Source organism: Gadus morhua, chromosome 15, assembly GCF_902167405.1.
Source record: "Gadus morhua chromosome 15, gadMor3.0, whole genome shotgun sequence".
Taxonomy (NCBI): Eukaryota; Metazoa; Chordata; class Actinopteri; order Gadiformes; family Gadidae; genus Gadus; species Gadus morhua.
This window is the reverse complement of record NC_044062.1, coordinates 6,599,741-6,623,634: the sequence shown is the minus strand read 5'-3', so window position 1 is coordinate 6,623,634 and position 23,894 is coordinate 6,599,741. Positions and strand designations below refer to the sequence as shown.

Below are 23,894 nucleotides of genomic sequence, written 5' to 3'. Positions count from 1 at the left end.
GGAGGAGATACAGCAGGTCAGGAGTCCCCACATAGGTTCTCCTTATGGCATGGCCTCGCCAGCGGCCCGACACAGCAGCCCTCTCTCTTGGCTGTCACTTAGAAGCAGTCGGCATACAGGCGCTGCTTGTGTGAACGCCACACAGCGCTTTTTAAATTTCCATCCCCAATGTGTGTGTGTGTGTGTGTGTGTGTGTGTGTGTGCACGTGTGCGTGGGCAGTGCATGCGTGCAAGCAGTGCTGCACCCGCACATCTCAAGTCAAAGATGCTAACTTTTGCCGCACGTCTGACACGATTGGATCCACTGCATCTCAAAGAGGAAATGTTTTCCTTTCAACAAACAGCAACCAAGCAGCTGGTTCGCACCTGAGGATGGCACCGCTCCAGCAACACCGGCCAGTAAACCGCCACCCCCCCTGCCGACACTGTGTTCACACCTCCGCTCGGAGAGGCAGCATGCCGCCGGACCCAGCCGCGGAGTGACTGAGGTAATGACAACATGTGTCATGTGTGGGAGAGTGCTCGTCTCGAGTTTGTCTCTACGCCACGGGGCTGGGGATCAGTGTGAGGATCAGTGATGAAGGACAGATTCTGAAACAAGATGCAAGTGTCTTACCTCAGGGGCCCGGGTCTGCCAACGCAGATCCAGTGGCTCCGACAATGTGGCTCTGAGGTGGAGGAAAGTCTCGGGGCGAGGAAAGGGCTGCTGAAACTCATCAGTGTCGACCACAGTTCATACAAGTACTTAACCGACGGTACAAAGGCCCGTCTGTGGTGCACTTTTTTCTTCTAACACCACAGCACTTCCCACTCTAGACAGACCGAGCCCCGCTAGAGTAGACTCCTCTGCGGCCCGGGGAATAATCAGCTTCGTTTAACAATATCAGAAACGTAATACCCGATGCGTGACAAGCGCTTTGCAGGCGAGAGACTGCAATTGAGTTATGCACAATTAAGTAAACCGCGCACAAATAAACCTGGTGCGTTCATTGTGCGCCTTGAGTGGCTTGCAGATGTGTTTTTGTCTCGGTGAAGCTGGCCCATTGTGTTCAACAGCTTAGGCGTCGTACCGCTCGAAAGTAAACTCCCGTGAGGAAATAATGGTGATATGGTTTGGTACGAGCGCCCTCAAACGCGAGCGGACAAAGGCTCTGTATGCAGAAACGCTGGATTGGTTTTGTAGCTTAATTTCTTTGGCAGAGAACCACATGCAAACATTTATTTAGGCAGGCCGACTGAGTCGCCGTTTCCACACCGGGCTTGTTTGTTTTAGCAGGTAGCTTATGTAAGAACGGCCACATTTAGGACGGAATACTGTACAACCCTGTCCCAGCGGGGCTGGGGTGCCATGTTCTCCACACAGTGAGACTTGGACGGATTACAGAGCAACTTCCGTGCAAAATAAATAGCAAAGGTTTAAAGAGACATTGACCTGCGATGGCAAAAACAAAGTATTGACCCATGGAGAAAACCAAAAAACGAATCGTGTTGACCTTTTTCTTTGCGGTTCTGGTGAAGCACTCTAAGAGATGCGCAGAAGTCTAATCTTTCTTCTTATTCTTCTTCATATTGAACCACACATCCTAAAGCACGCATGGCTTCACAGTCTAAAGACAAACCCATTCAAGTATGTGCATCCTTTCGGATCCTTTGCCCCCTGAGAGAACTCTCTGGTTGCTCTCTGGTTTGGCCGACGAACGGCTGCGGACCGTGGTTCTGACCAAAGGCTTCCCAGAGGAAGGAAGCCCTGGCGGGCCTGTAGCTCTGCTGGGCACGGCCGGGACAGCCTACGTGTCTACACTGGACACAGGAAATTGTCCTTATGCCTTCTGGAGGAGGAGTGGAGTGGAGTGGAGGGAAGCGAGAGCTGAGGTTGCCTTAACCCATCCCAGAACTCACTCATCTCTGAAAGGAAGAGCCCACCTACCCCTCCGGCCGGGCCAGCGGTGAAACTAAGCCCACGTTGGAAGGCAGTCAACAAGTTAGAAACTGTCACAAAGGATCAAACCAGCTTTTCTAATCCCTTTAAGGACCGTGACCCTGGTGAAGACGTTGACGTTTCTCAGCTGTCCCGACACCCTCCCAGGTCACCACCTTGGCCTGGGTGTGACCGAAGGCTGGCGGTAGGGAGGTTGGGGGGCTGGGGGGTTTTAGGAAGGCTTAGCAGTGCAGACACCCACCCCTCCTCCAACGACATGAAGGGCAGCTGGGCCTAAAGATGACACCTCCAGTCCATCTGATGACTCGCGAAGCATGGCCTGTTTGGGCTCATTAAGGAGGAACTGGGAGATGGCCACAGCTACTGACCACTGGCTGAACGTGGATCTGTCAGAGGGGATGAGGGAGACATATCTCTGGTCAGTTCATCTGCCACAGGAACATTCCTGACCGGGCCCTGAGATAAACCCTATTGGTCATCCGACGAATAGATGCATGACGACACATTTCTTTCATGCTTTAAAATGATGATTGTCTGATCAAGTCTGTTTCTATTGTTTTCATTACAGTTGTTTTCCCGACCCTAAGATGATATAAGTTGAGGATGTTCAGGTCAGACTTAAGAGAGCACCGTCTTTCCTGCGAGGTAACTCGGAGAGGGAAAAAGTCACATCTCTGTTTACCACCCAGCTGTAGCACACCTGGCATGGACCAGAGTCACACTTAAAATACCTGCCACACTGTATTCTGTGTTTACTGACGTGCGTTTCGAGTGGTTCTCTACAGAACAGGTGGGTGCTAAAGATTAAAAAAAGTATTTATCGCCAATGAAATACAAAGCTGTTAACCAAAGAACCTATTTGGAGCTGCACTGTTTATCGTAAAGGAAACATAGTATAAACAATAGCAGACACAAATCTACAATGCAAGCACGGCAGGACTGGGACTAAGACAGGGGGTGAAGAATTTTGACTTATTATTTAACAATTCCCTGGGAAGCAGACTGAATCAGACCCAACACACCATCATCTGATTTTTAGGGCTAGCCAAGCCAAATTGGTTGCAGACAGGGTACTGAGCCATTTGAGTCCAATCCCTGCGGCTTTGGTTGAAACACCTTTCCAGAATCAACATAAGTTATATTTACTCGATTTTTCTTCATGGTGAAAAAAAGAAAATGTCTGGAAGGCCGATTCACAGATTCCCTTTTTAATTGAGGCTTCTAAAAACAGGGTTGTCTAGGGCCACAGATCCAATGACCTACGGGCACGGACGCCACACCAATTACCCTGCAGAGCGAACGAATGCTTATCAGTAATTACAGAGGCGCTCAGAAAAAGATTCTCCAAGGGCGTGGCGTTATAAATAGTAGCCATGATACTTCCCTTATTCAGCATTATCTCGGATGATCTCTTTTTCTCCTTTAACCGACTAGCTGTTACTGGAGTGAATCAGCACTGAGCATCTACTCTCAGCCTTCCGACATGCGTTGGTTCTTTACCATGACATTGTAATTGTGTTCATGGTGTTCCATGACCTTTGCACCACACGTTAAAAAGGTGCTGGGCGAATTAGCCGAAGACGTATTCGAACTCCTTCAGGAAATCAGTGTCAGCCAGCCTCACCCGTAACCTCCCCCAGTAAGGTGAAGCGCTGGGTGGAACGATGGGGATAAGGAGGAGTCCTCTGTATAAGGAGTCCTCTGTCTGACGAGAGGAGCGTGGGGGCTAGGGGACGTCTTGTGATGCACGGCCATCTTACGACACCTACTTCCCATGGCAACAGAGGGGAAGAGAGAAAATAGAAGGAAATAAATCATACCTTTTTCCGAGGCGTGTTGCTCCGATCCAAAGCCCCACTCGCTAAGTGTTTTTCTAACCTGTGGTAAGATTGGGTACTGCAGGCGGTATGTGGGATTGTAATCTTGAAATAGACAAATGAAAAATAATACATGTATAAAAAAGAATGAAGATCATTCAAAATAAACATATGATGAACATTGTTCGGCGTACAAAGTTTCATCAAACAAAGTGTCAACCTTTGACATTACATCATATGTTTTCTTTTGGGTACGTTTTTCCATTGATGTGTGATTGAATTAGTTTGCTCAATAATCCATCTGGGAGCAACAGCGTTACTGACTTTATAGTCCCACTGCTTCCCACTGGCCATGGCCTTGCAGTAATAATGTTGAGTAAAGGGGGAGTAGGCACACCTTTTACTCAGTTATCTGCTCAGCCACTGAGTGTGCATTTGGTTGTTATTGTTTGTTTGCATATACAGTGTTCTTTCTAAGGTCTGGGTGACAATTCATTTGTACACCAAAAGTCTTTGTTCGCTTGTGTGTGTGTGTACGTATTAGTGTGTGTGTACGTGTGTGTGTGCTTGTGTGTGTAGGTACATGTGTACGTACGTGTGTGTGTGTGTGTGTGTGTGTGTGTGTGTGCGTGTGCGTGTGCGTGTGCGTGTGCACTTGTGCATGCGTGGAGACGTGTGTGTGTGTGTGTGAGATGCTCCAGAGATGAAGGGGGTGCTGGGGACAGGGTCTGGGCACCTGGCCAGCACGGCCCAGCTCTGAGCCATCCTGATACGAGCACTCTGCAGTGTGTGTCTGTGGCATGGCGTCAGCCCGCTTTGATGTCCCCCTAGAACACATGTGTTCGCCATCCGCCGGGCTCCTCCAGAAGACATGTGTACCATGGGACATGTCTCCCACAATTAAAGTCGTTTATGTCTTTTTGGGTGAGATAAAAGAAGGCACCGGGGAAAGATATAAAAACAACGCTAGGCCCTCGTGTATGATCTCACACAGTGAGGTGACTCCCTCTTCCTGTGGGATGTGGATGATGACGATGATGATGATGAGGAGGAGGAGTAGGAACACAAGCGTTTGAACTGATTAGGAATTAGATTTAAGACCACTAATGTTGCAGTTGAGGTTGTCCGGAAACAGGAAACTCATATATTCGTTTGTTTGGAAACATAGTCGTAATAAAATGGACACACGACATGATATTCCTGGCTGTAAAGTAAACTCCAAAAATAAACATCAAAGGCTCTAATGCAAAGAGTTAAAAAAAAAAAGAGGGCTTCTTTGACATAAATCTAAAGTAGAAGCTCTGAGCCTAACGACGTGAGGAAAACATATCATTGTAAAATGGGTTGTCTATTCGATGTAATGTTTGGCCCTGAAACGATAATGACATTGTAAAGACAGGCAGCTGCACATCAGCATGTTCCGATCCGTTCCGATCTCTCCGCTGCTCATTAAGTCTGCACCTGATGTGTGTTGCGGTCTATAGGAAATGCCAAGGTGGGGTAATTACTTTCAATTATATCTACTACGCTAACTTTTCTATACCCACTTTTAAACATGCCACAAAAAAATTGGCTGTGAGAAAAACTGTGTCTCAACAAGTCAGTAGTATGTCAGATATATGTCTGATCCGTATGGAAGGACCAGGCTGAAACACCTGGTGAGACGAGGTACGTACGGGAAGTTTAGGGTGGAATCCGTGGAAGTGACGGCTTCAGCCCGGAGCTCCTTATCTTTTCAACGGCAGAGCGCACACACATGTCAAAGTGACAAAAGTGTCAAGTGACAAAACGACGAGTGCTGCCAGCTGATGTAATCTGCTGCTCGGTCTGCCCACAAATGGCAAGACTGGGGCACCTGCTGTTGGCCGGCAGTCTTTTAAGGCTGGTATTTGTGATTTGAGATATTTGGATACGTAGGATGGCATCTGGTCTTGTTTCTGCATGTCAGCAAACCTACGTAAGAGTGGCTGCTATGTTGTTCTCTGACAGGTGAGTATTCTTGTCCGATCCGATGGGATGGTTCTCCTCCCTGCCGTAGGTTGAGTATGCGATTTTTATTTTGAGCGAGTTTGTTTTATGAGAGTATTTTGCTAATCTCTGCTGACTGTATGTGTTCATATCTTGTGCAAAATACACGAACACACCTGGTTCAGTGTGCAATTTATTGGTTGTACAGGTGAGTACTTGGATGGAGCTTTTGGGTGTTGTGCTGTCAGATATTAAAGGCCTTATTCTCCCATCTGTCTTTGTATAGTCTGTTTTAGATGTCCGGCCTGGTAGACCCTAGACCCCGGGCACAGGATTGAGTGTTGCATCAGCTTTGTGTTAAATGGATTACAGTTGTGTAGCCTGCCCTGTGGACACTTGAAGCACTTTACAATTAACGCTCCACATTAACCCATCTGTACCCACATTCCCACACCAATGGAAACCCAAACTTGCGGTGCAATATCCAACCAGTTAGGGTTGAACGCCTTGCTCAGGAACACCTCCATAGCTAGCAGCCAGATTTATCAGAGAATCAAATCCACATCCCAGGTCTTCAGACAACCGGCTCTACTGCTGCCGATGTTTATTCCTTTTTTCATTATACATTATACATTTATGGTTTGTATTTCGTGATTATAGTAAACTTAACGTTGGGCTATGCTCAATATTTCCTTACATTTATATGGCCCATTTCAAGACACCCAAAGTAGCCCTAATATTAATAGTAAATAATAATATGAACTAATTGTGTTCATGTGTGTGTGCGTGCGTGTATGACACCTCATCCACAACCAGCGCTGCTTTGATCCTCTCCACGGCATCGTCCACATACCTCGTCCCAAAGGTCAGTCTGCATTGTCTGGGTGGGTGGGTGAAGGGAGGCGCCTCAGCCGCCCAGTGATCCAAGTTAAGCCCACTGGTTATAGTGGCTGAAGGTCAGCCCTGATGAACCCTCTGTTTGTTTTCCAGCTCTGAGGGTCCGAGTGGTTACACTTGGTGTGGTTGCTCTGTGTCCCATTAGCGGTTAATTGGTCATGTCAAGTGTTGAGGTGAACGCCGTGTCTGGGAAGTGTTTCTTCAGTCCTGCTGTTGTTTTTCTTGAATGAGGACTGAGAGTGGCTGACTGCCTCAGAAAATGTAGATTTATGTTGTTTTTTTTAAGATTTACTTTTGAAGGTTTTATTATTTTAATGGCAGGGTAAGTAAGACAGGAAGGTATGGGAGATAGAGGGGAAGACATACAGCAAAGGACCACAGGCAGGAATCAAACCCCGGTCGCTGTGGCAAGGACTGGGCCGTAATGGTACACGCTCTACCAGGTGAACCACCGGGGAGCCCACTTTACGTTATATGTTAATATGATATGCATCAAATATGTTTTATTGTTGCCCTCAATAACCTCTTAATTAAAGGTCAACTTTATCCTTGATATATCCTTATCATTTCAACCATATCTTTGAAAAACCAATAAGTGAAGCACTTCTTCTTGAAGACCAACAAGATGAAAGCATTCTGCTATTCTCTAAAGAGTCACTTGTTCTTTATCAGCTCAAATGGATGGGGGAAGCTGTCAGTGGCCCTGGACTTATGTCTGTCTGCATGAGGAAAGCCTGGGGTTAGAGAGAGAAACACAGTTGTTGTCAGGGGTTGGAAGCATAATCAATAATCATGTGTAGATAGTTTTTTCCAAAGGTAAACAATGACCTTGTGGCCCTCCGATTAGTCTTCAGGGAGATTTCCTAAACAAACATTGGCCTAACAAATAAATCAAGCCAAAGAATATTCAAATTCAACGTCACTGACAAGAGAGGCAGGCGAAAAACGCCTTTTAGTTTGGTTCTCGTTTGATGAATAGCAGTCGAAGAACAGGACACAGCTGCTTGCGGAGAGGTGTCACTTGAGCCAAGATAAGTGTCTTGGTCTGACCGTAAAGGATGCGCACACATCTGTCATCACTGCCATTCGTCAGCTGACAGCAACAGGGGTAAACACGCTGTAGCTTCCGGCTCAGATTAGCGGCGAGTTATAAAACAGCAGGGGGGGAAACAGTTGCGTTCCACATCACGGGCCCTTGTCTTGGAAGAAAAGAAAGGGAGAAAGTATGAAAGAGAAGGGATAAAAGGGTAAGAGGTGTTAATTGGCCGCAGTTCAGCCCAGGAGGTCACGGCTCCGATCTGGCACGGGGGGGGGGGGGGGGGGGGTCACGGCTCTCGTTGACCGGCAAGTGTGAAGTAGGAGTTTAACAGGCGGCCATCGCTGGGAGTCGAACCTGACGGGGGGCCAAAGGTGGAGGTGAAGCCCTCCTGTCCCTGCATGTAGGGCCGCGGGCGGCGGAGAGAGCAACAAAGATAATGAGAGACGGAGAGAGTGCAAAGAAAAACAAGGAGCCGAGGTGGGGAGGTGTGCAGGAGCGGTGATCGCCGACGGAGAGACCATCGCTCTCGTGGAAGCTCGGCACGCCTCACTTTCACTTTTCGTCAAAGTGTCTTTGGCTGCGCGCAGCCGAAAGGAATGCGCCGCCGGGTGACCCGCAGCTCACCCGATGATCAACCAGCGCCCCCTCCCCCTATAACCGCCCCACCCCGCCCCCTTGCCCGCCCACTCACGCCCCTGGTGTCCCACCCGGAGCCAGGTACTGCGTCGGTGTAAAGGGGGGGCTCGGAGAGCCCGCAAAAGCACAGAAGTCACAATGAAGAGACGTCATGGATATGTCTCAGGGCATCAGGGTCAGAGAGGCAGAGGCCGTCCGCCTCCTTCAAACCTGATTCAATACTGAACATGATAGGGAAATACTGTGGATGGATGAGGCAGGCCAATGCGAGCAAGTCTGAAATGTCTGTCTGGATGTACTTTTGACAACAACAAGGGAGCTGTACGACAGAGTGTATTCTTTCAGCCGGATATTAACAAGAGTAAAACATTTAATTGGGATGAGTCACTAAGAAATGCCCAGCTTGTCCTTAACAGTTATGTCCCGTGACAACCACCCCCTAAACAGGGATACCCATATGCTCAACATTAGTTACTTTAATGTTTGAAGGTCTGACTCAAAGCAAAACATGTCTGAGAAGTTCCGCTCAGACAGACTGCAACTCTTATTCACGTTGACACAGTTTTCTGTGCCTTTGAATGCGACTGCAGGCTCCATGTTTCCGTGGCACCTCCCCTCTGACTCCAGAGAGCTCGCTCCCCAGGTCTAGCCCACTGTCATTCTTTATAGCTTTGTGGCTGCAGGCGACAGTTAAAAGGAAAACACATGCTGGTATCTCAGCGAACTCTGCGGCATGCAGACATGAACGTGCTCACTCTGAAACGCGTTGGTGTCCCGTAAACCCCATATCGTTAAAATCATTTGCCACAAACCCTAAACTCTCCTTAAAAGCCCCCTGTCTCTTAACTGTTTGCAATTACCCATGCCGTACATGTCCACCTCATTTTATAAGACCGTGGTGTCCCCAGGCAGGTACTGAGGTTGAAAGCTTGCCACGAGCACATTACTCCCGGGGGGATTAAAGATGGAAATGCCACTTACTTGAGTTACATTAGACTAGTCTCTCAAGGGCCGTCCACTGACAGCATAGAGAAGCGTTTCCCTGGCATCCTTCAAAAGGTGGGAAATGGAGAGGCTACCAAAACTAGAAACAACACTGGAAGAAAAGCCTTTTAAGCCTCTGTGTTCACACCGCTGTCTCGTCCCTTAATGTATCACACACATCTGTCTTGGATCACTTTGTAGCTGGTGCTGGGGTTGTTTTTTACAATGAAATCGAGGAATTGGAAAATTTATAGCATAACCGGCGCCTGATTATATTTTGGCCCCTGAAGCGAGAAATTGGCAAAGCGATAAAAAAATACCAGCGTAAGCAATGTGAGATTCCTACATATGTACTCAGACCTCCCTAGGTTTACACAATGATCTACACACACACGCACGCACGCACGCGCACACGCAATCCATACATAAATAGTGAGCTAGAATAATAAATTTGCTCATAAAAGACAGATGCGGCCGTTGAAAGTAAGATCAGATTTGGCAGCAGGCCTCCTCCGAGAGAGTAGGATAACACGTGCAGGGTAAAGGAGATTCTGTTTTGACTCTGTAGGGAACGCGCAACAGAAGCAACCAGTTATGAAGAATGGACACTCTGGGAGCTGAAAGAGGACCGTTGTGACAACCCGAAACACACCTTTTAAAATGAAGGTAAACGGAAATATGTGTGTGCGTGCGTGTGTGCGACACTCTCCCATCTAGTACTCTAGGGGGCAAGCTGTTGATTGACAAACGAAACAAAACAAGTACAAAGTACACTTTCAGTAACAAAACCTCACAAGAAGCGAGGTAGTCATGTAGCCACACACACGATGGGCCCAGAACCAAACACAACAAACAGGCCCTCAACGAGTCCACACACACAGTTTTGATAGCGGACCACTTGAAGAAACACTCTGTGTGTTTGCTCAGTTGGCGGGTTGACTGTTATTCTTCTCACAACAGGGTGGGCGCCTTCACGGGACCTGTCCAATTATCACTTTCAATTCACTTCAAGGCCCTCCTCCCCTGGGTGGGTGTGGCATTCTCATTTGTTTCTTATTTAGTGGAGAAAAAGCATTGTCTGCTCCCCATTGGAGGAGCCATTCGAGATTTAAAGGCCCCTAGGTCAATTTAAAATCAACCCCATAGTGACATCACACATGGGATGTCCACCCAGAAGTCTGAAATAGATTAGCTAACCAGTTGGTGCAGTACCCTGGGTAGGTTGACATTTACCTTTACATTAAGGGCATTTAGCCAACGCTTTTATCCAGAGCGACTAACAATAAGTACATTTGTCAGAAGAAAGAGAAAGAACAATATATCTCTGTCGGTTCAGTAAGGAAGTTCATAGAACCAAGTGTCAAGCACTTACAATCGCTAGGTCAACCTATTCCCCGTATACAACAAAGACAGCTAGGAGGGCTGAACTGTCCATTTTGTATCTTTGTGGAAACTCCCCACGTGTGAAACAGAAGCCGTCGAACTGAAGCACAATGCTGCTGCTGCTTGACACCACGACAAAGCTAAAGGAGGCATCTTCACGGTGCTCCCAGCGTGACATCACTCTAGGTGTCTAGTACGAGGAGAGATACCATCGTCAAGGGGCAAGGAAGACAGGTTGACCCGCTGTCTGTGGTTGAACACGTTTAAATGCCTCCATGGTTGAGCGCATGCATCAGTGTATGCCTAGCTGAGTACATGGGTAAGCAGGACTGTGTGTTTGTGTGTGTGTGTGTGTGTGTGTGTGTGTGTGCATAAGTATGTACTGACGGATGAGTGTGCGTGCGTGAGTGAGTGACGTCTGGGAGTGTTTAGGTTTACGTACTTGTGAGGACATGTGTGGGGGTTTGTGTTCCTTCTCAACAGCAAAAGCGCCACTGACGGACATTTCCGGACACACATAAAGTGAGAGGCTGTAGCGACGGGCGACAGGGCGGGTAGGCCAGTGGACCCACAGCTAACGTCACTGGTGCAGAGGGAGGAGACCTTGCGTCCCGGTATGGACTGCAACTTTAATAAAAAACACTTGTAAAGCTGTTGACAGGTCTCAAATGACCTCACACTTGCACTAAACTAGGCTTCTGGCCTCCCTCTGTGTGTGATTTGATGACAGTTTGGGTAACGGGAGCTAAACCGCCGCACTTAGCTATTTCAGTTGTATTATAACACGGACGTGCACACACTAACTGAAAATCACAGGTAAACCAACTAAAACACTTATTTTATATTCAACCAGGTGTAGAAAAAGGTGAAACAAAGAAAGGTTGCATAGTCTGGCATTATCTAATATAAAGACGTTACCTCGGTTAATCAGTTGCACATGATTTTATTTATTGTATGTTAGTATGATGCATTCGCAAATAAAAACAAAATTCAAACGCTCTAATTAATTTATCAACGCTTTACTTTGTTCACTACTGAGCAAGCGCGATGTAGTATGGAGAAGTTGGCTGCCCTCTTCAGGAGGGCAGGGAGTATTACAGGACAGCAGTAAAAACATATCAAAAGTCATTATGAATTGAGCAAATAACCCAATTATTTAAATAAAGCCCCTGAAAACCCTTATTTTCAACCTATATAAATAGGGGATGAAAAAAATACTAAACTGCATTGTCGGGACCAGCAATACTGTACAACACACATCTTAAACAGTTTTTTAATGAATACCCCCTAATCGTTTTCTAAAGGTCTAAATTTGATTCCAAACAAAGCTCAAACTTGCTGTCAATGTTAGGTTATTAGGTTAATGCTGTTAATATAGTTTAAATATTTCAATGCACAAATAAAATACTATAGGTCTACCTCACATTGTGCCAAGTACCAGAGGTAGAAATTCAAGAAATAAACAGAAAGGTCAGGCATTGGGGACAAACTGCATGGCAGTCAGTGCCAATACATTCAAATTAGTAGCCAATGTATTTTACAGTGCCCACTGATTAGTTCCATGCATTTAGAAAGCTGTCGTGTCTCCAAAGTCTTTATTCCATTTCACATACAGACCCAAGGTCTGTGGGCTGACACTGGGCTTGATACGCTTCAGGGAATCCTCAAAGTCCTTCAGCCTCATGCGCCGCATCTGAAGGTAAAGAAACAAGTTTGTATTGGCTGCCGAGTTCACCTAGACTCTGCATAGCCTCCCCTCACATCCCTCTTACACACTTATTGTATGTTGTACATCCTTGCTCTTCTTAGAATTGTATAGCGTCATATCCTAGCTATCTTTGTTGTATACGGTGAATGGGTAAACCTAAAAATTATGAGGGCTTGGCACTTGGTTCTATGAACAGTCCTTACTGAACTGGCAGCGATACATTGTTGATCCCTTTCTTCTGACAAATTTACTTATGGTAAGTCGCTTTTGATAAAAGCGTCTGCTAAATGCCCTAAATGTAAATGTAAAGTAAATAAACCCTAACTGAGTATACATCTGTACCAAACATGAACATGTTGAATGCAATGCCTCACCTCGCTAATCGCCACGCTCTTCACCTGTTCGGGTCCCATTTCTGCGTGTAAAAAAATAATTAGCAGCCGCTTTCAAAACAAAGTGGTAGTTGTAATGAAATGAGAGTATATATTTAACCGGGAACATCCTTACCCCTGATAGGTCCCAGAGCGGCGTCTTTGGCTAACGAGGTGAGGTCACTTCCTGAGTAACCAGCTGTCACCCTTTTAAAAATGCACACCATAGTGTTAGGGTGATGTCATGGCCGACTTAATAGATTCACGACTGTGGGAGGGGAACAGTGTGCAAATGAGGTCTAAGAGGATAGAGAGACACCCACTTGGCAAGATGTGCGAGCTCTTTTTGGTTCAGTAGCTCCCCTTGCTTTCCTAGGAGATGTGTGAGCTGCTTGAGTCTAGTCTGGAGGTTAGAATTGACACATCATGGACACATTAACATTCACTGCTTTCTCCAAGACAAAAAGAAAGAAAGGACATTTAGAAAAGGCAATCGACGGATGAAAACATAGTGCTTACTTCTTCATCCGGCAAGGCCACGTATATCCTTTTGACAAAGCGTCTGACAGGGAAAAGCATTCATATTAATAAGATAAGAATGTTGTGGTTTGCACACTTGAGGACAGATCGAGTAATAGCGAACCTTCAATGTTGAAAGGGAGACAATAGTGTGTGTGTGTGTTTGTGTGTGCGTGTGTACCGCAGTGCTGCCTCATCCAGCTCCTGGGGCCGGTTTGTTGCTCCCATGACTAGTACTCTGTCATCCCCCCCTGACTGCACCTGAACCAGAAAAAAAACAAAAAAAAACACAGGTGTTCATACAACTGTGCAGATTTTCAGTTTCTCTTGAGACTGAAGTAAAGCGAAGCTCGTCTTACGCCATCGAACTGGAGGAGGAACTCGGTCTTCAGGCGACGGCTGGCCTCGTGCTCTCTCTCGCTCCTCTCGCAGAGCAGGCTGTCCACCTCGTCTGAACCACACAGAATATCACAGTTGTTTGTCATTGGTCATGGTATAACACAGGGCCAGACTGAACACTGAACTTCCTCAAGACACGGCAAGTGGCAAATCCACAAGTCACAAATAGGAACAAAAATATGGCAAGACTAGCAAAAATACACATAGTACAAATAAAACACTAGCCCAATTCCAGAGAACTTAAAATAGGGAACATTGTATATATCCGGTTGGTTATGTATATATTGAGAGTATTTAAATATATTATAAATATAAAGTAGAGGTGCGCCGATGAATATGTACCTAAATGTAGGTAATGTAAATGGAATGTACAACTGACCAAAGAAGGTCACATATACATGTTCAGGTGCTCAGTATGATCAATATGTTAAAGCTGATGAAAAAGGCTGTTCAATTCAGCCTTCCCCAGGCTGTGCATTTGAACACGAGACACTTGTTTACAAAGTTTCACAATACATAATGACCCACCAATGAAGATGATTGATGGCTGTAGTTCCCGGGCGACAGCGAACAAAGCTCGCACAAGTTTCTCACCCTCTCCCACCTTTGGCAGAAATTGAACCAATACAACAATGGCTTTCATAACCCACAGCAATGACATACCTACCTATTATTTATTTTTCCAATTAAACACAGAATCAACTTCAAAATCTTGCTCATCACCTACAAGGCCCTCAACAGCCTAGCCCCCCCCCTACCTTGCCGACCTCCTCCATCACCACGCCCCCTCCCGATTCCTCAGGTCCATCTCTGCCAACCTGCTACAAGTCCCGCGGACTAGGCGCCGGACTTGGGGTGATCGGGCCTTCTCAGTTGCTGCGCCCACCCTTTGGAATTCCCTCCCCTCCCACATCAAAGTCTCTCCAACCCTCTCTTCTTTCAAATCTGCACTCAAAACATACCTTTTTACACTAGCCTGCCCAACCTAACTCCCACCTTATTCTTCATGTTTAACCTCTGTTTTTCTTTTAATCCTAGTCTGTCTTAATATATGTCTGTTACATAGTTTAGATAGGGCAATATGTAAAGCGTCATAGAGTACCATATTAAGCGCTATATAAATTTCATTTATTATTATTATTATTCTTATACCTCTGATCTCGCTGAAACTTGCCAGTAATAAAATGAGCTCACGTATTTAGAGGTCAGGGTAGAAGCGCTGATGTTGAAGAAGGTAGAGTCAGACTCCCTGGCGACTGCTTTGGCCTGGCAACAGGACAGGTAACAGAGGAAATAAGGCGATACTGCTGCATAAACATCTGCCATTTGTCTTTGTTGAGAATAGGGACCACAAATATATACAATATTTGACACGGCAACATCTGTCATGGTAACTCACCAACATGGTCTTTCCATTCCCAGGGGGACCAAACAAAAGCAGCCCTCTGGCTGGAGCCCTCAGGCCGGTGAAGAGCTGAACGGGGTAAGATTCAGTGGTCACTGGTGTATCGGTGGGGTTTGCTTTACACAGAATGAAGATGGAGAACCTGACCACTAAACCTAAGACCACATGCATGCGCGGTATTACATGTGATGTACCTCTGGCCTCAATGCGGGAAGAATGACAATTTCTTGAAGCGCTTGCTTCGCTAGTTCCTGTCCGGCAATGTCCTCAAAAGATATGGCTGGTCCACTGCAATGAGCAAACAAAGAAACCTCTTATTCATCGACGTTCGGGTGCTAAATAAGAAGTGGCTACATTTTCAAGTGAAGTTAACTTATTTTTTACCTGTCAACAATTTCATTGAGGATCATGTTGGCCAGTTTGCTGTCAACGTTTTTGAAGTTTTTCATATCACTCTTGCGGGGTTGCTTCGACGCTGCCGCACCTTTAACAGTCGGCCCTCTGCCTGCCTGTGGGGTAACCTTGGAGAATTGAAATTCACAAAACATGAATTCAATTCAATGTTATTTGTATAGTCGTTAATCACAGGTACAGTCTCAAAGGGCTTAACAGGCCATATATGTATGTTACCCCTCTAACCCTAGCCCCCCAGAGGACAAAAAAGAAACTCCCTTAATTAGCAAGGAAGAAATCTTGAGAAGGAACGCAGAGTGGGGATCCCTCCTTCCAGGGATGATCAGGAGTTCAATGGGTGCCATAATTTACATACATGCAGGCAAAACATTTTCCGTTCAAACAACACAAGCGTTAGAAATGTTGTTCTACTGTTCATAACCACTCTGCACTTTCTGTGAAGTTCACCTTTGGGTTGATGGTTCTGGGGGCTGGCCTGCCAGGGGGGGACGGCCTGACCTGACTGGAGGCGCCACCAGCTAGAGCCGGGCCTTTTGGGGCAGGCTTGGTTAGGGGGGCCGGCTGGCTTCCACCATTCTGGGGACTTCTGGGAGCTGGGAGGCCTCTTGTAGATTCCAAAGTGGCCTCTGTAGAATATATAGAAAATATAATAATATTCACATTTAGCAGCTCCACTACTTTCGTTTAGAGTTGGCATGAGGCAAGAGTGGCATACGCCACTCTTCCTAGGCCTATCAATTGTCTCTCATTATTGTCAACCCTATTTGTTGTTATTCTAGAAACATGAGGACAAACAAAAATTAAAATTAAGTTTTAAAAATTTTAACTTTTGCTGTAGCTGATTGCTTAGTGGGGCGGGGCAGTCAACTAATATTCAAATGATATATCACTTTAATGAAAGTCTAAATGACAAGCTAAAATGCACTTACCCAAAAGTGAGAGCCGTTCTTTTGCCATGTCGAGATTGGTGACCATCTTATCTTGGAGTCTCTTTGTCCTTTCATACTGGTCTCCTTTAACATAAAGAGAGTGAACCGGGAAATCAGCAGGGGCATGTCAAAACGCATACACAACATGTGTTCGATCGAAGTGCGACCCTACCCTCTCCTGTGACTTCTACGGCAATCCCACGTTGAAGGTCCTCAATGCCTTTCTTGTACCACTGGACAGCCTCCTCTTTGACTCCTGTCATTCGAAAGAGACAGCGGGACATGTCAATGAGCAAGCCCACTGCTACACATCATAACAGACACATGATAAAAATACAATACACAAACCTGTATCATCCTCGTCGATCTTTAGCGCTACGGATATGTACTCGAATGCCTGTTTATGATAGCCTTTAATAATGTCGCTATTGCTTTTGCCTTTGCTGCTACTCATTCTGGACGCCATCACTGCAAGTTGGCTCGTAGACTTGACATATAGTTTGTAGCTCAGTCTTGAACTTGTACTAAAAGCTTTTTCACAATCAATTATGTATTAATTAAGGCAATAATTGGGATACGGGCAAGTAAAGGCTGACTGTTTCCTGCTCAAAGAACAAAACGTAAACATCACAAAGGTTACTACTTCCGCCTTGGTCATCAGCACTTGACCAATCAGAGGCCTAGGACTAGAACATTGGCGATAGTCTTTTGTCGACCTTTGACATATGATTTTACTACCTTTCTGTCGAAATTATAATTAATTATAATTAATTGACTTCGTAAAATGTTGTAACAAAAAAGCGGAATGGATTGCTTAGGAGTTTTAATAGATGTTAGTAAGCTAACTGTGAATCTCGATTATGTCTCCTTCATTTATGCTTGAGGGATATTGGGCATGTTTTCATTTTTTTTTCCAACTTTAAATATTGGAGTCCATCTGTACACATCTACATATTGTTGTAAAATCGCGAGAACTTATTGCACCCGGGCTGAACTGGCACAATAAACGAGCTTATGCCAAACGATAGCAACGCCCATAGGACTGGCGTCTCATTTTACACCTGTCGTTCATTGGTTAAGAAACGACCACACTGTGACGCGCCTATTTCAGACACGCCCCGTTACCTGCCTCCATATCCTCCACGATCAGTATTCTGCCCCAGAACAACACTACTCTGACAAGCCTGCAATTGCCCACTAAACCCTCGTTACAAAGACAGTTACAGGACTTTTTTTTGCTTGATTATAAAGGTAGTCGATTACCTATTCATTCCTTCTTATAACTTGGTATAACCGGTTAAAAAAAGAAGATAAAAAGAACTACAGGCAGACTGTACACCAAAGCCTGCTAGTCCGGTAGCTTTCTGTCTGAGCTACCCCCTGAACTCAACGAGACAAAGCACTCTATTTTATCTAAAAAACGATTCCGTGGTGGTGTTTTTTCCACCCGACCAGAGTTCAGAGAACCAAGATAGGCAGCTTTGGATCCAAGATGTCGAACCGAGTGGTGTGCAGAGAAGCAAGTCACGCCGGCAGCTGGTACTCCTCCTCGGGTAACTTGTCCGCCGACCGCAGCGCTAGCACACCACCCCGCTACAGACAGGGCTTTAACCCGCAGATCGACGGTCCTCCAGCCCGTCCTCTCTCCTGCTCGCCATCCTAACATTTTCTCTCTAGTGGAGGTAGTGACAGTGACATCTGTAGTTTTGGTTTGACACCTCGGAGGGTGAGGTTCAACTAATCCAGCTACTGATCTGAGCTAGCTGCCGTCCACGGTGCTTCTCCATTATTGCATTTGCTGCAATGGTGGTTTTAATCCCGTTAAGAAATTTGTCAGTGGGTGGACAATATACATTCCCGTATTTGACTTCTGCCATTATTTATTTGGATTTTTTTTTAGATCAGGGTGTTGTATGAAAGGAAGAACAGTCAGCTTGTCTTGTATTGCAGGACTATCCGGCCCAGGCAGCTAGGCTGGCAGATGTCATAATGTAGTCATTTTGAAGATGTTTGATTTACGGAGATATTTCAGATTGATGAGTCCACGCAAAACATATAGTTCGTCCCGCTGTGTGTGAACAAAGGATTGATAATGGCTGTGCAAAACATTGAAGGTTCATATTGCCACAAAGACCCCCTCCCCCACCGTACCAACCATATAGCTTCTCTGCAAAATCAGCCCTGCTCTAGCGTCATCCATGCCCCTCCTGCTTGTTTTTCCAGACTGTTTAACCTAGCCAACCCCTTTAGCCATCATGTATGTTGATGGGTCATGGATGTCAGCCACATTCGCGTTTACTTCTCATTCTATTTGGATGTATAAACCAAACCATGTTTGCACCAAATATTCTAACCACTTGACCAGAATATAAAGATTCATGTAGAAGCAATTTCTCTGGTTTCTAATAAACTCGAGTTGTACCAATTTTATTTGAATGGAAAGCTGTATCGAATGAATAACTAAATGCATACATGTATTTTCTGTTTATTTCCCAGGATCACAGCTGAATGCACAACTAGATAGCTGGTTGTCTCAGGCACAGTCCACCATTGGACCTGCAAGAGCCATCATTGCACCGTAAGTAGAAATGGATACATGACTCACTGCAATGATTAATGCCATGGTGTCCACTGCTAATATTGCATCTTTGTTTTCCAGCCACGCCGGCTACACCTATTGTGGTGCCTGCGCAGCCCATGCATACAAACAAGTGGACCCCTCTGTTACGTGAGTCATTTGCTGCCCCTGCTTCACACCCTAGTGAAACGCCTCATGTTTGATAGATTGCAATAGTCGGTAGAGAGTGACAATCTGTGATGGGCAGTGGTGGGGGGCATGTGTCTTGGATTCAGTGAGGTAAAGTCCTGTTGTTGCTCCAGTCGTAGGGTGTTTATTCTGGGACCCTCACACCACGTGCCCCTGTCCCGCTGTGCCCTCTCCCTTGCCGAGGTCTACAAAACACCCCTCTATGACCTGAGGATCGACCAGAAGGGTATTGACTGTGTCTCATTAAATTGGTATTGGATGATATGTCACAGCTTCACTCATAAACGGCATGGGGAAATAACACACAGAGCCACACTGTGCCTATTTGTTCTGCTATAATCATGTTGTATAATCCTATAATACTAAAGAGTGATGGAAAAGGAAAAAAACGGTTCTCTTGATTATTCAAGTCCAGAAAGCTGTGCCATGCAGGCTTTATACAGTGCTTGGAGAGACCAGACGCCTAACTTGCTCAGAGGGCAATGGTGTGATTAATAACCAGGGCCGGAGTGCCGCAGAGCATCGACAGAGATGTCTTTAAAGTACCTTCCTCCTCGCCGTTGAAACAAAAGCAATCCAACCCCGAGAGATATGAACAAGGTTATATATGCACACTGAAGTACCACCCCCACTTGTCTTCCAGTTTATGCTGACCTCTGGAAAACGGGCATGTTTGAGCGGATGAGTCTGCAGACAGACGAGGACGAGCACAGTATTGAAATGCACTTGCCTTACACCGCGAAAGCCATGGAGAGGTGAGCAGGCTACCATGTTGTACTGTAGAGCCTATGTTACAAGAAAACGTATGGCACACCTTGCTTCCTGTGTGCCAAAGTTTTCGGCACTTGGCACCGATACACCGGGAGCTAATAACCATATCTTTTGTTTTCTTCTTCCACTTGAAATTAACTCAGACTTCGATACATAGCCCCCAAAGTACCGCTACAAAGTGCTACGCTCACCCATGGCATGTGTTGGACATGCATAATTAATGTAGCCTTCTGTGTGGTGGGCAGCAGTTCAAAGGCCGTTTCTAGCTACTGAAACGCTGGGAGCAGGTAATGGAACGAGTTGAGCATCTACCGTCGTAGTGTGTGCGCCTAAAATGTCAGCAGCGTAGGGGGCTCACCTTCCGAAAGGTTCGAAAGAGTTCCATAGAAGTCCTTAGTGGAGGAGTCCCCCTTAGCTTTTCCTCTAGAAGTTAGCAACAGCTCTCACCTTTTTTCATATCATTGGTCACATTTGTTGTCTTATTTGTACATTGACCTATCAATGAACTCTTAATTGTCTCGCACACACCCCACGACATATGCAGTGTAGGACACGTAGTAAAAGTATGCCACCATCCTATCTGCAGCCACAAAGATGAGTTTAGCATCGTCCCTGTGCTGGTGGGTGCACTGAGCGAGACTAAGGAACAGGAGTACGGAGCACTGTTCAGCAAGTACCTGGCAGACCCCTCCAATCTGTTCATCATCTCATCCGACTTCTGCCACTGGGGTGAGTGCCGCCTCCATTATGTCCAGCTGTTGAAAACCTTGATCATGTGTCTGTTGTTTTCCACTGGTGGTGTACTGACATTCCTTCTACCTACCTGTTTAGGTCAGCGTTTTCGATACACGTATTACGATGAGTCCCAAGGAGAGATCTACAGATCCATTGAGAACCTTGATAAAATGGTAGGTCCAGATCTAAACTGTGCTTAACATAGAATGTGTCTTAAGAAAGTTAGTTGGTTGTTTGTTAGTTAAATCTCTTCTTAAACGATCCTAATGTCTCTTGCCGTCCGGCCTCTGAAGGGGATGGGCATTATAGAGCAGCTGGACCCGATGTCTTTCACCAACTACTTGAAGAAATACCACAACACCATCTGTGGCCGTCACCCCATTGGAGTGCTACTAAACGTAAGTGCTACCACCTCCCAACTAAACCCGAAACATCCCTCAAATTAGGAACTATGTTTAGGCCTTAACATTAGTAAGGACAGCTGTAAGGAATGATAATGGTCTGGTTCTGGAAGACGAGCTGGAGGTTTTGTTCCACACTGCATGTTCCTTTTGGACGACTTTCATTTTTTTGATTCTTTGCTTTGCAGGCGGTGGCGGAGCTGAGGAAGAACGGTTTAGAAATGAACTTCTCCTTCCTGAACTACGCCCAATCTAGCGAATGCCGGAACTGGCAGGACAGCTCTGTGAGCTACGCCGCCGGGGCTCTCATAGTTCATTGAGGTCTGCCCCGTGGGGGAGGGGGACTACTGCCTATTGCCATAACCTGATCCAAACCCCCCCCACCACCATCACCCACTGAGCACCCACCATCTGCAGGAAGGACCTAGAAAACCTAGAATGCCAATGACTTCCCTCCACCATCCTCGCTTAGCTCTCCCGCCGATCGCCCCTCGGTGGGGGGTGGACCGTTTTGCTGGGATTGCAGTTTTGCTGATTTATAGGAGCCTATGGTTCAGTAGCGAGGGGGGGGGGGGCGTGCTGGGTATTTTGGGGTGTGTAGGGTAGGAGGAGGAGGGGGTATTTTGGATCTCGTAAGGACTGGGGTTGGTCAAGTCCACTTTTTACTCCTCTAAATAGGACTGAGGATACAAGTTGAAATGTAAATTTCATTTTATCGCGACTCTCCTCCTGTGTGCTCGTGTGTTTTTGTTTTTTTCCCCTGAGAAAGTATGATTAAAGAGAAACTTCTAAATGATTCAAGAGCATTTCGAGGTCACCTGGAAGAAATGGGTTTGACCGACATCCTCAAGCATTATGCTGACTGATAATAGGGGTTGCTACTACCACGGTTTGTACAAACCTGCTTATTGGTGTGGCTGCTAAAGGGCTGCATTCAACCCAGTTCACTAACCCACTGCTGTACATACCAAATACATTTACTACTATTATACTTATACTAGTCGATTTAAATATAATCCTTTATGCATAATTTTTTCTCTTTATTTAATCAGATTTTGTTAGTTTTTCTTAGATTTACTAGTTTTTACAAGCAGTGTGGTGGTACAATTGAACGAGAAAGTGTTGTCGTTTATGCTCCCCATTGTTTAGCTGTACCCAGTTTTCCAGCGACCCCCTCGTAGCACTGAATAGATGTATTGGCAGTGTCTGACTGCTGTCTTCATGCTGTGTGAACATACAACTACTAATTTGAATCCAGAACGTTCTACCGACCTTAGGATAAAAAAATATGATTAAATCTATTTAAACAGGTAATTTAGTCAATGTTACAAATGGTCTTCTGGGCAACCGACTCAAGGACTCAGTCAAATGTAGCGTTGCAGCACATTTTCTGTGTGCCTCACTGAATCTATTCTCTTGTTACTGGTGGATCATTCTGCTGAAGTCAAGTGTTTACCAATTTTAAAATGATGCACTCCTAGCACCCCTCCTTTTTAGAAAATAAAAAACTTGGTTTCTGGTTTCAACATGGGAATTGGTTGAGGTTTGTTAATATTAAGATAGCCAACTGGTCAAAATCTATTGACCGCACAACTGAAAAAGCGAGTCGGCCTTGACTCATCGAATCAGTGAAGAACACCACTAAAGCATGACACACTGTGCTATTGTGCCTTCGGATCACTGCTGCACACTGAAAACCATACTTTTCCTTGTCTTATTTTACACCATACGCTCTGGTTTGTTTCTCTCTATATGTATCTTCTTTTTTTTTGAGGACCCTGTATTGTCTTGAAGTTATCTCCTTCCTACAGTAGGGAGTGGTCTCCCCCCCCCTGCCCAAAGCCCTAAGCTGAACCTCAGCACGGCGTCATTTTGAGTTTGTTTTCTGCCGTTGAATTGTTAGATGTGTTTTTATTTTTTGTATTATCTCTCTTGCATAGAGAATGGAATTTCACAAGTCACAACACCTACAAAATATACTGCTTAAATACTGTTTCTAATCTCAGGTTCCACAGAGGAAACAAATCCCAAAATACAGTCAAGGCTTAAGATTCATGTTACAAAAAAAGTAAAAATATATTGAAATGGATGCATTCTCCTGTCTTTATTGAACAATAGTGATGTGTTGCTCTAACATGCAATCGAAAAAGTAACGTATTTGAGAGATTATAATTCAAATGTCTGTAAACACGGATGTATGAAATGCCCATTTAACAGTGGTGTACAATATAATGTATGTAGACAGCTTTGTGTGTCCACATTAATGCGATATGCATACAAACGTACCTCGATTTTACCAGTAGAGGGAGCTATAGTAAATGATGAATCAAGTAAACCTAAAATCTTCCCATTTCCCAGTATTGTGGTCCTTACCTCTTCTGAACATCCCTCTCCTGGTCCCATGCCGTTTTTTTGTTGGTAATTGTCCTCCACCAATGATAACTTAACCATCAATTATATTTTTTATTCAATTTTAGTTCAATGTACAATTAACATGAATTGGGTGTTGCCATTAAACTCCATCCCAATAAAACGGGGATATAAAAGGGTGTAAACTAATATTCTAATTCTATTCACCAAGCATTCATTACTACTTACTTCAATGAATGGCGGCATTTGTCTCTGCTAGTATTGTTTGTTCTATTTCATAATGCATTCATAATACATTAATCTGTCCCGTTTCTTCAAAAAGGGTGATTGAGTTCAACAGTACTGGCATTCATGAAGGATAATCGGTAATCTCACAGTGACAGACCTTGTATCTCTACCTTTCAATCTTTCTGTTTGAGAATACTTAGTTCCCATCTTTAGC

The 23,894-nt window shown here is 45.3% G+C and overlaps 2 protein-coding genes across 2 annotated transcripts; one reads left to right on the top strand and one right to left on the bottom strand.

The window, feature by feature from the left end:
- Positions 1-11,586: 11,586 nt before the first annotated feature.
- LOC115559892 (spastin) lies at positions 11,587-17,070 on the bottom strand. The gene is made up of 16 exons (XM_030379048.1): positions 16,757-17,070; positions 16,581-16,664; positions 16,409-16,492; positions 15,927-16,105; positions 15,450-15,586; positions 15,260-15,353; positions 15,060-15,134; positions 14,855-14,926; positions 14,189-14,264; positions 13,621-13,712; positions 13,443-13,522; positions 13,262-13,304; positions 13,066-13,145; positions 12,879-12,949; positions 12,746-12,786; positions 11,587-12,356 (listed from the first exon to the last, which is right to left on the bottom strand). The coding sequence occupies exons 1-16, from the start codon at positions 16,872-16,874 to the stop codon at positions 12,231-12,233; spliced, it is 1,452 nt and encodes a 483-aa protein (XP_030234908.1). The 5' UTR covers positions 16,875-17,070; the 3' UTR covers positions 11,587-12,230.
- A 465-nt stretch (positions 17,071-17,535) lies between these two features.
- On the top strand, positions 17,536-23,171 carry memo1 (mediator of cell motility 1). The gene is made up of 9 exons (XM_030379049.1): positions 17,536-17,961; positions 18,905-18,986; positions 19,068-19,136; positions 19,289-19,401; positions 19,819-19,930; positions 20,533-20,675; positions 20,778-20,854; positions 20,975-21,079; positions 21,271-23,171. Exons 1-9 carry the CDS (start codon positions 17,901-17,903, stop codon positions 21,400-21,402), a joined length of 894 nt encoding a protein of 297 aa, XP_030234909.1. The 5' UTR covers positions 17,536-17,900; the 3' UTR covers positions 21,403-23,171.
- Positions 23,172-23,894: the final 723 nt, after the last annotated feature.

Bases quoted from the DNA above. Each gene is read 5' to 3' on its own strand.
- LOC115559892 (XM_030379048.1), bottom strand. From the start codon at position 16,874: ATGGCGTCCAGAATGAGTAGCAGCAAAGGCAAAAGCAATAGCGACATT. The intron at 14,265-14,854 runs GTGAGCTCATTT...TTTCTGCCAAAG, and splicing joins CTACCCTGACCTCTAAATAC to GTGGGAGAGGGTGAGAAACT. The intron at 13,713-14,188 runs GTGGGTCATTAT...TGTGTGGTTCAG, and splicing joins GCCATCAATCATCTTCATTG to ACGAGGTGGACAGCCTGCTC.
- memo1 (XM_030379049.1), top strand. From the start codon at position 17,901: ATGTCGAACCGAGTGGTGTGCAGAGAAGCAAGTCACGCCGGCAGCTGG. The intron at 17,962-18,904 runs GTAACTTGTCCG...TTTATTTCCCAG, and splicing joins CAGCTGGTACTCCTCCTCGG to GATCACAGCTGAATGCACAA. The intron at 21,080-21,270 runs GTAAGTGCTACC...TTTGCTTTGCAG, and splicing joins CCATTGGAGTGCTACTAAAC to GCGGTGGCGGAGCTGAGGAA.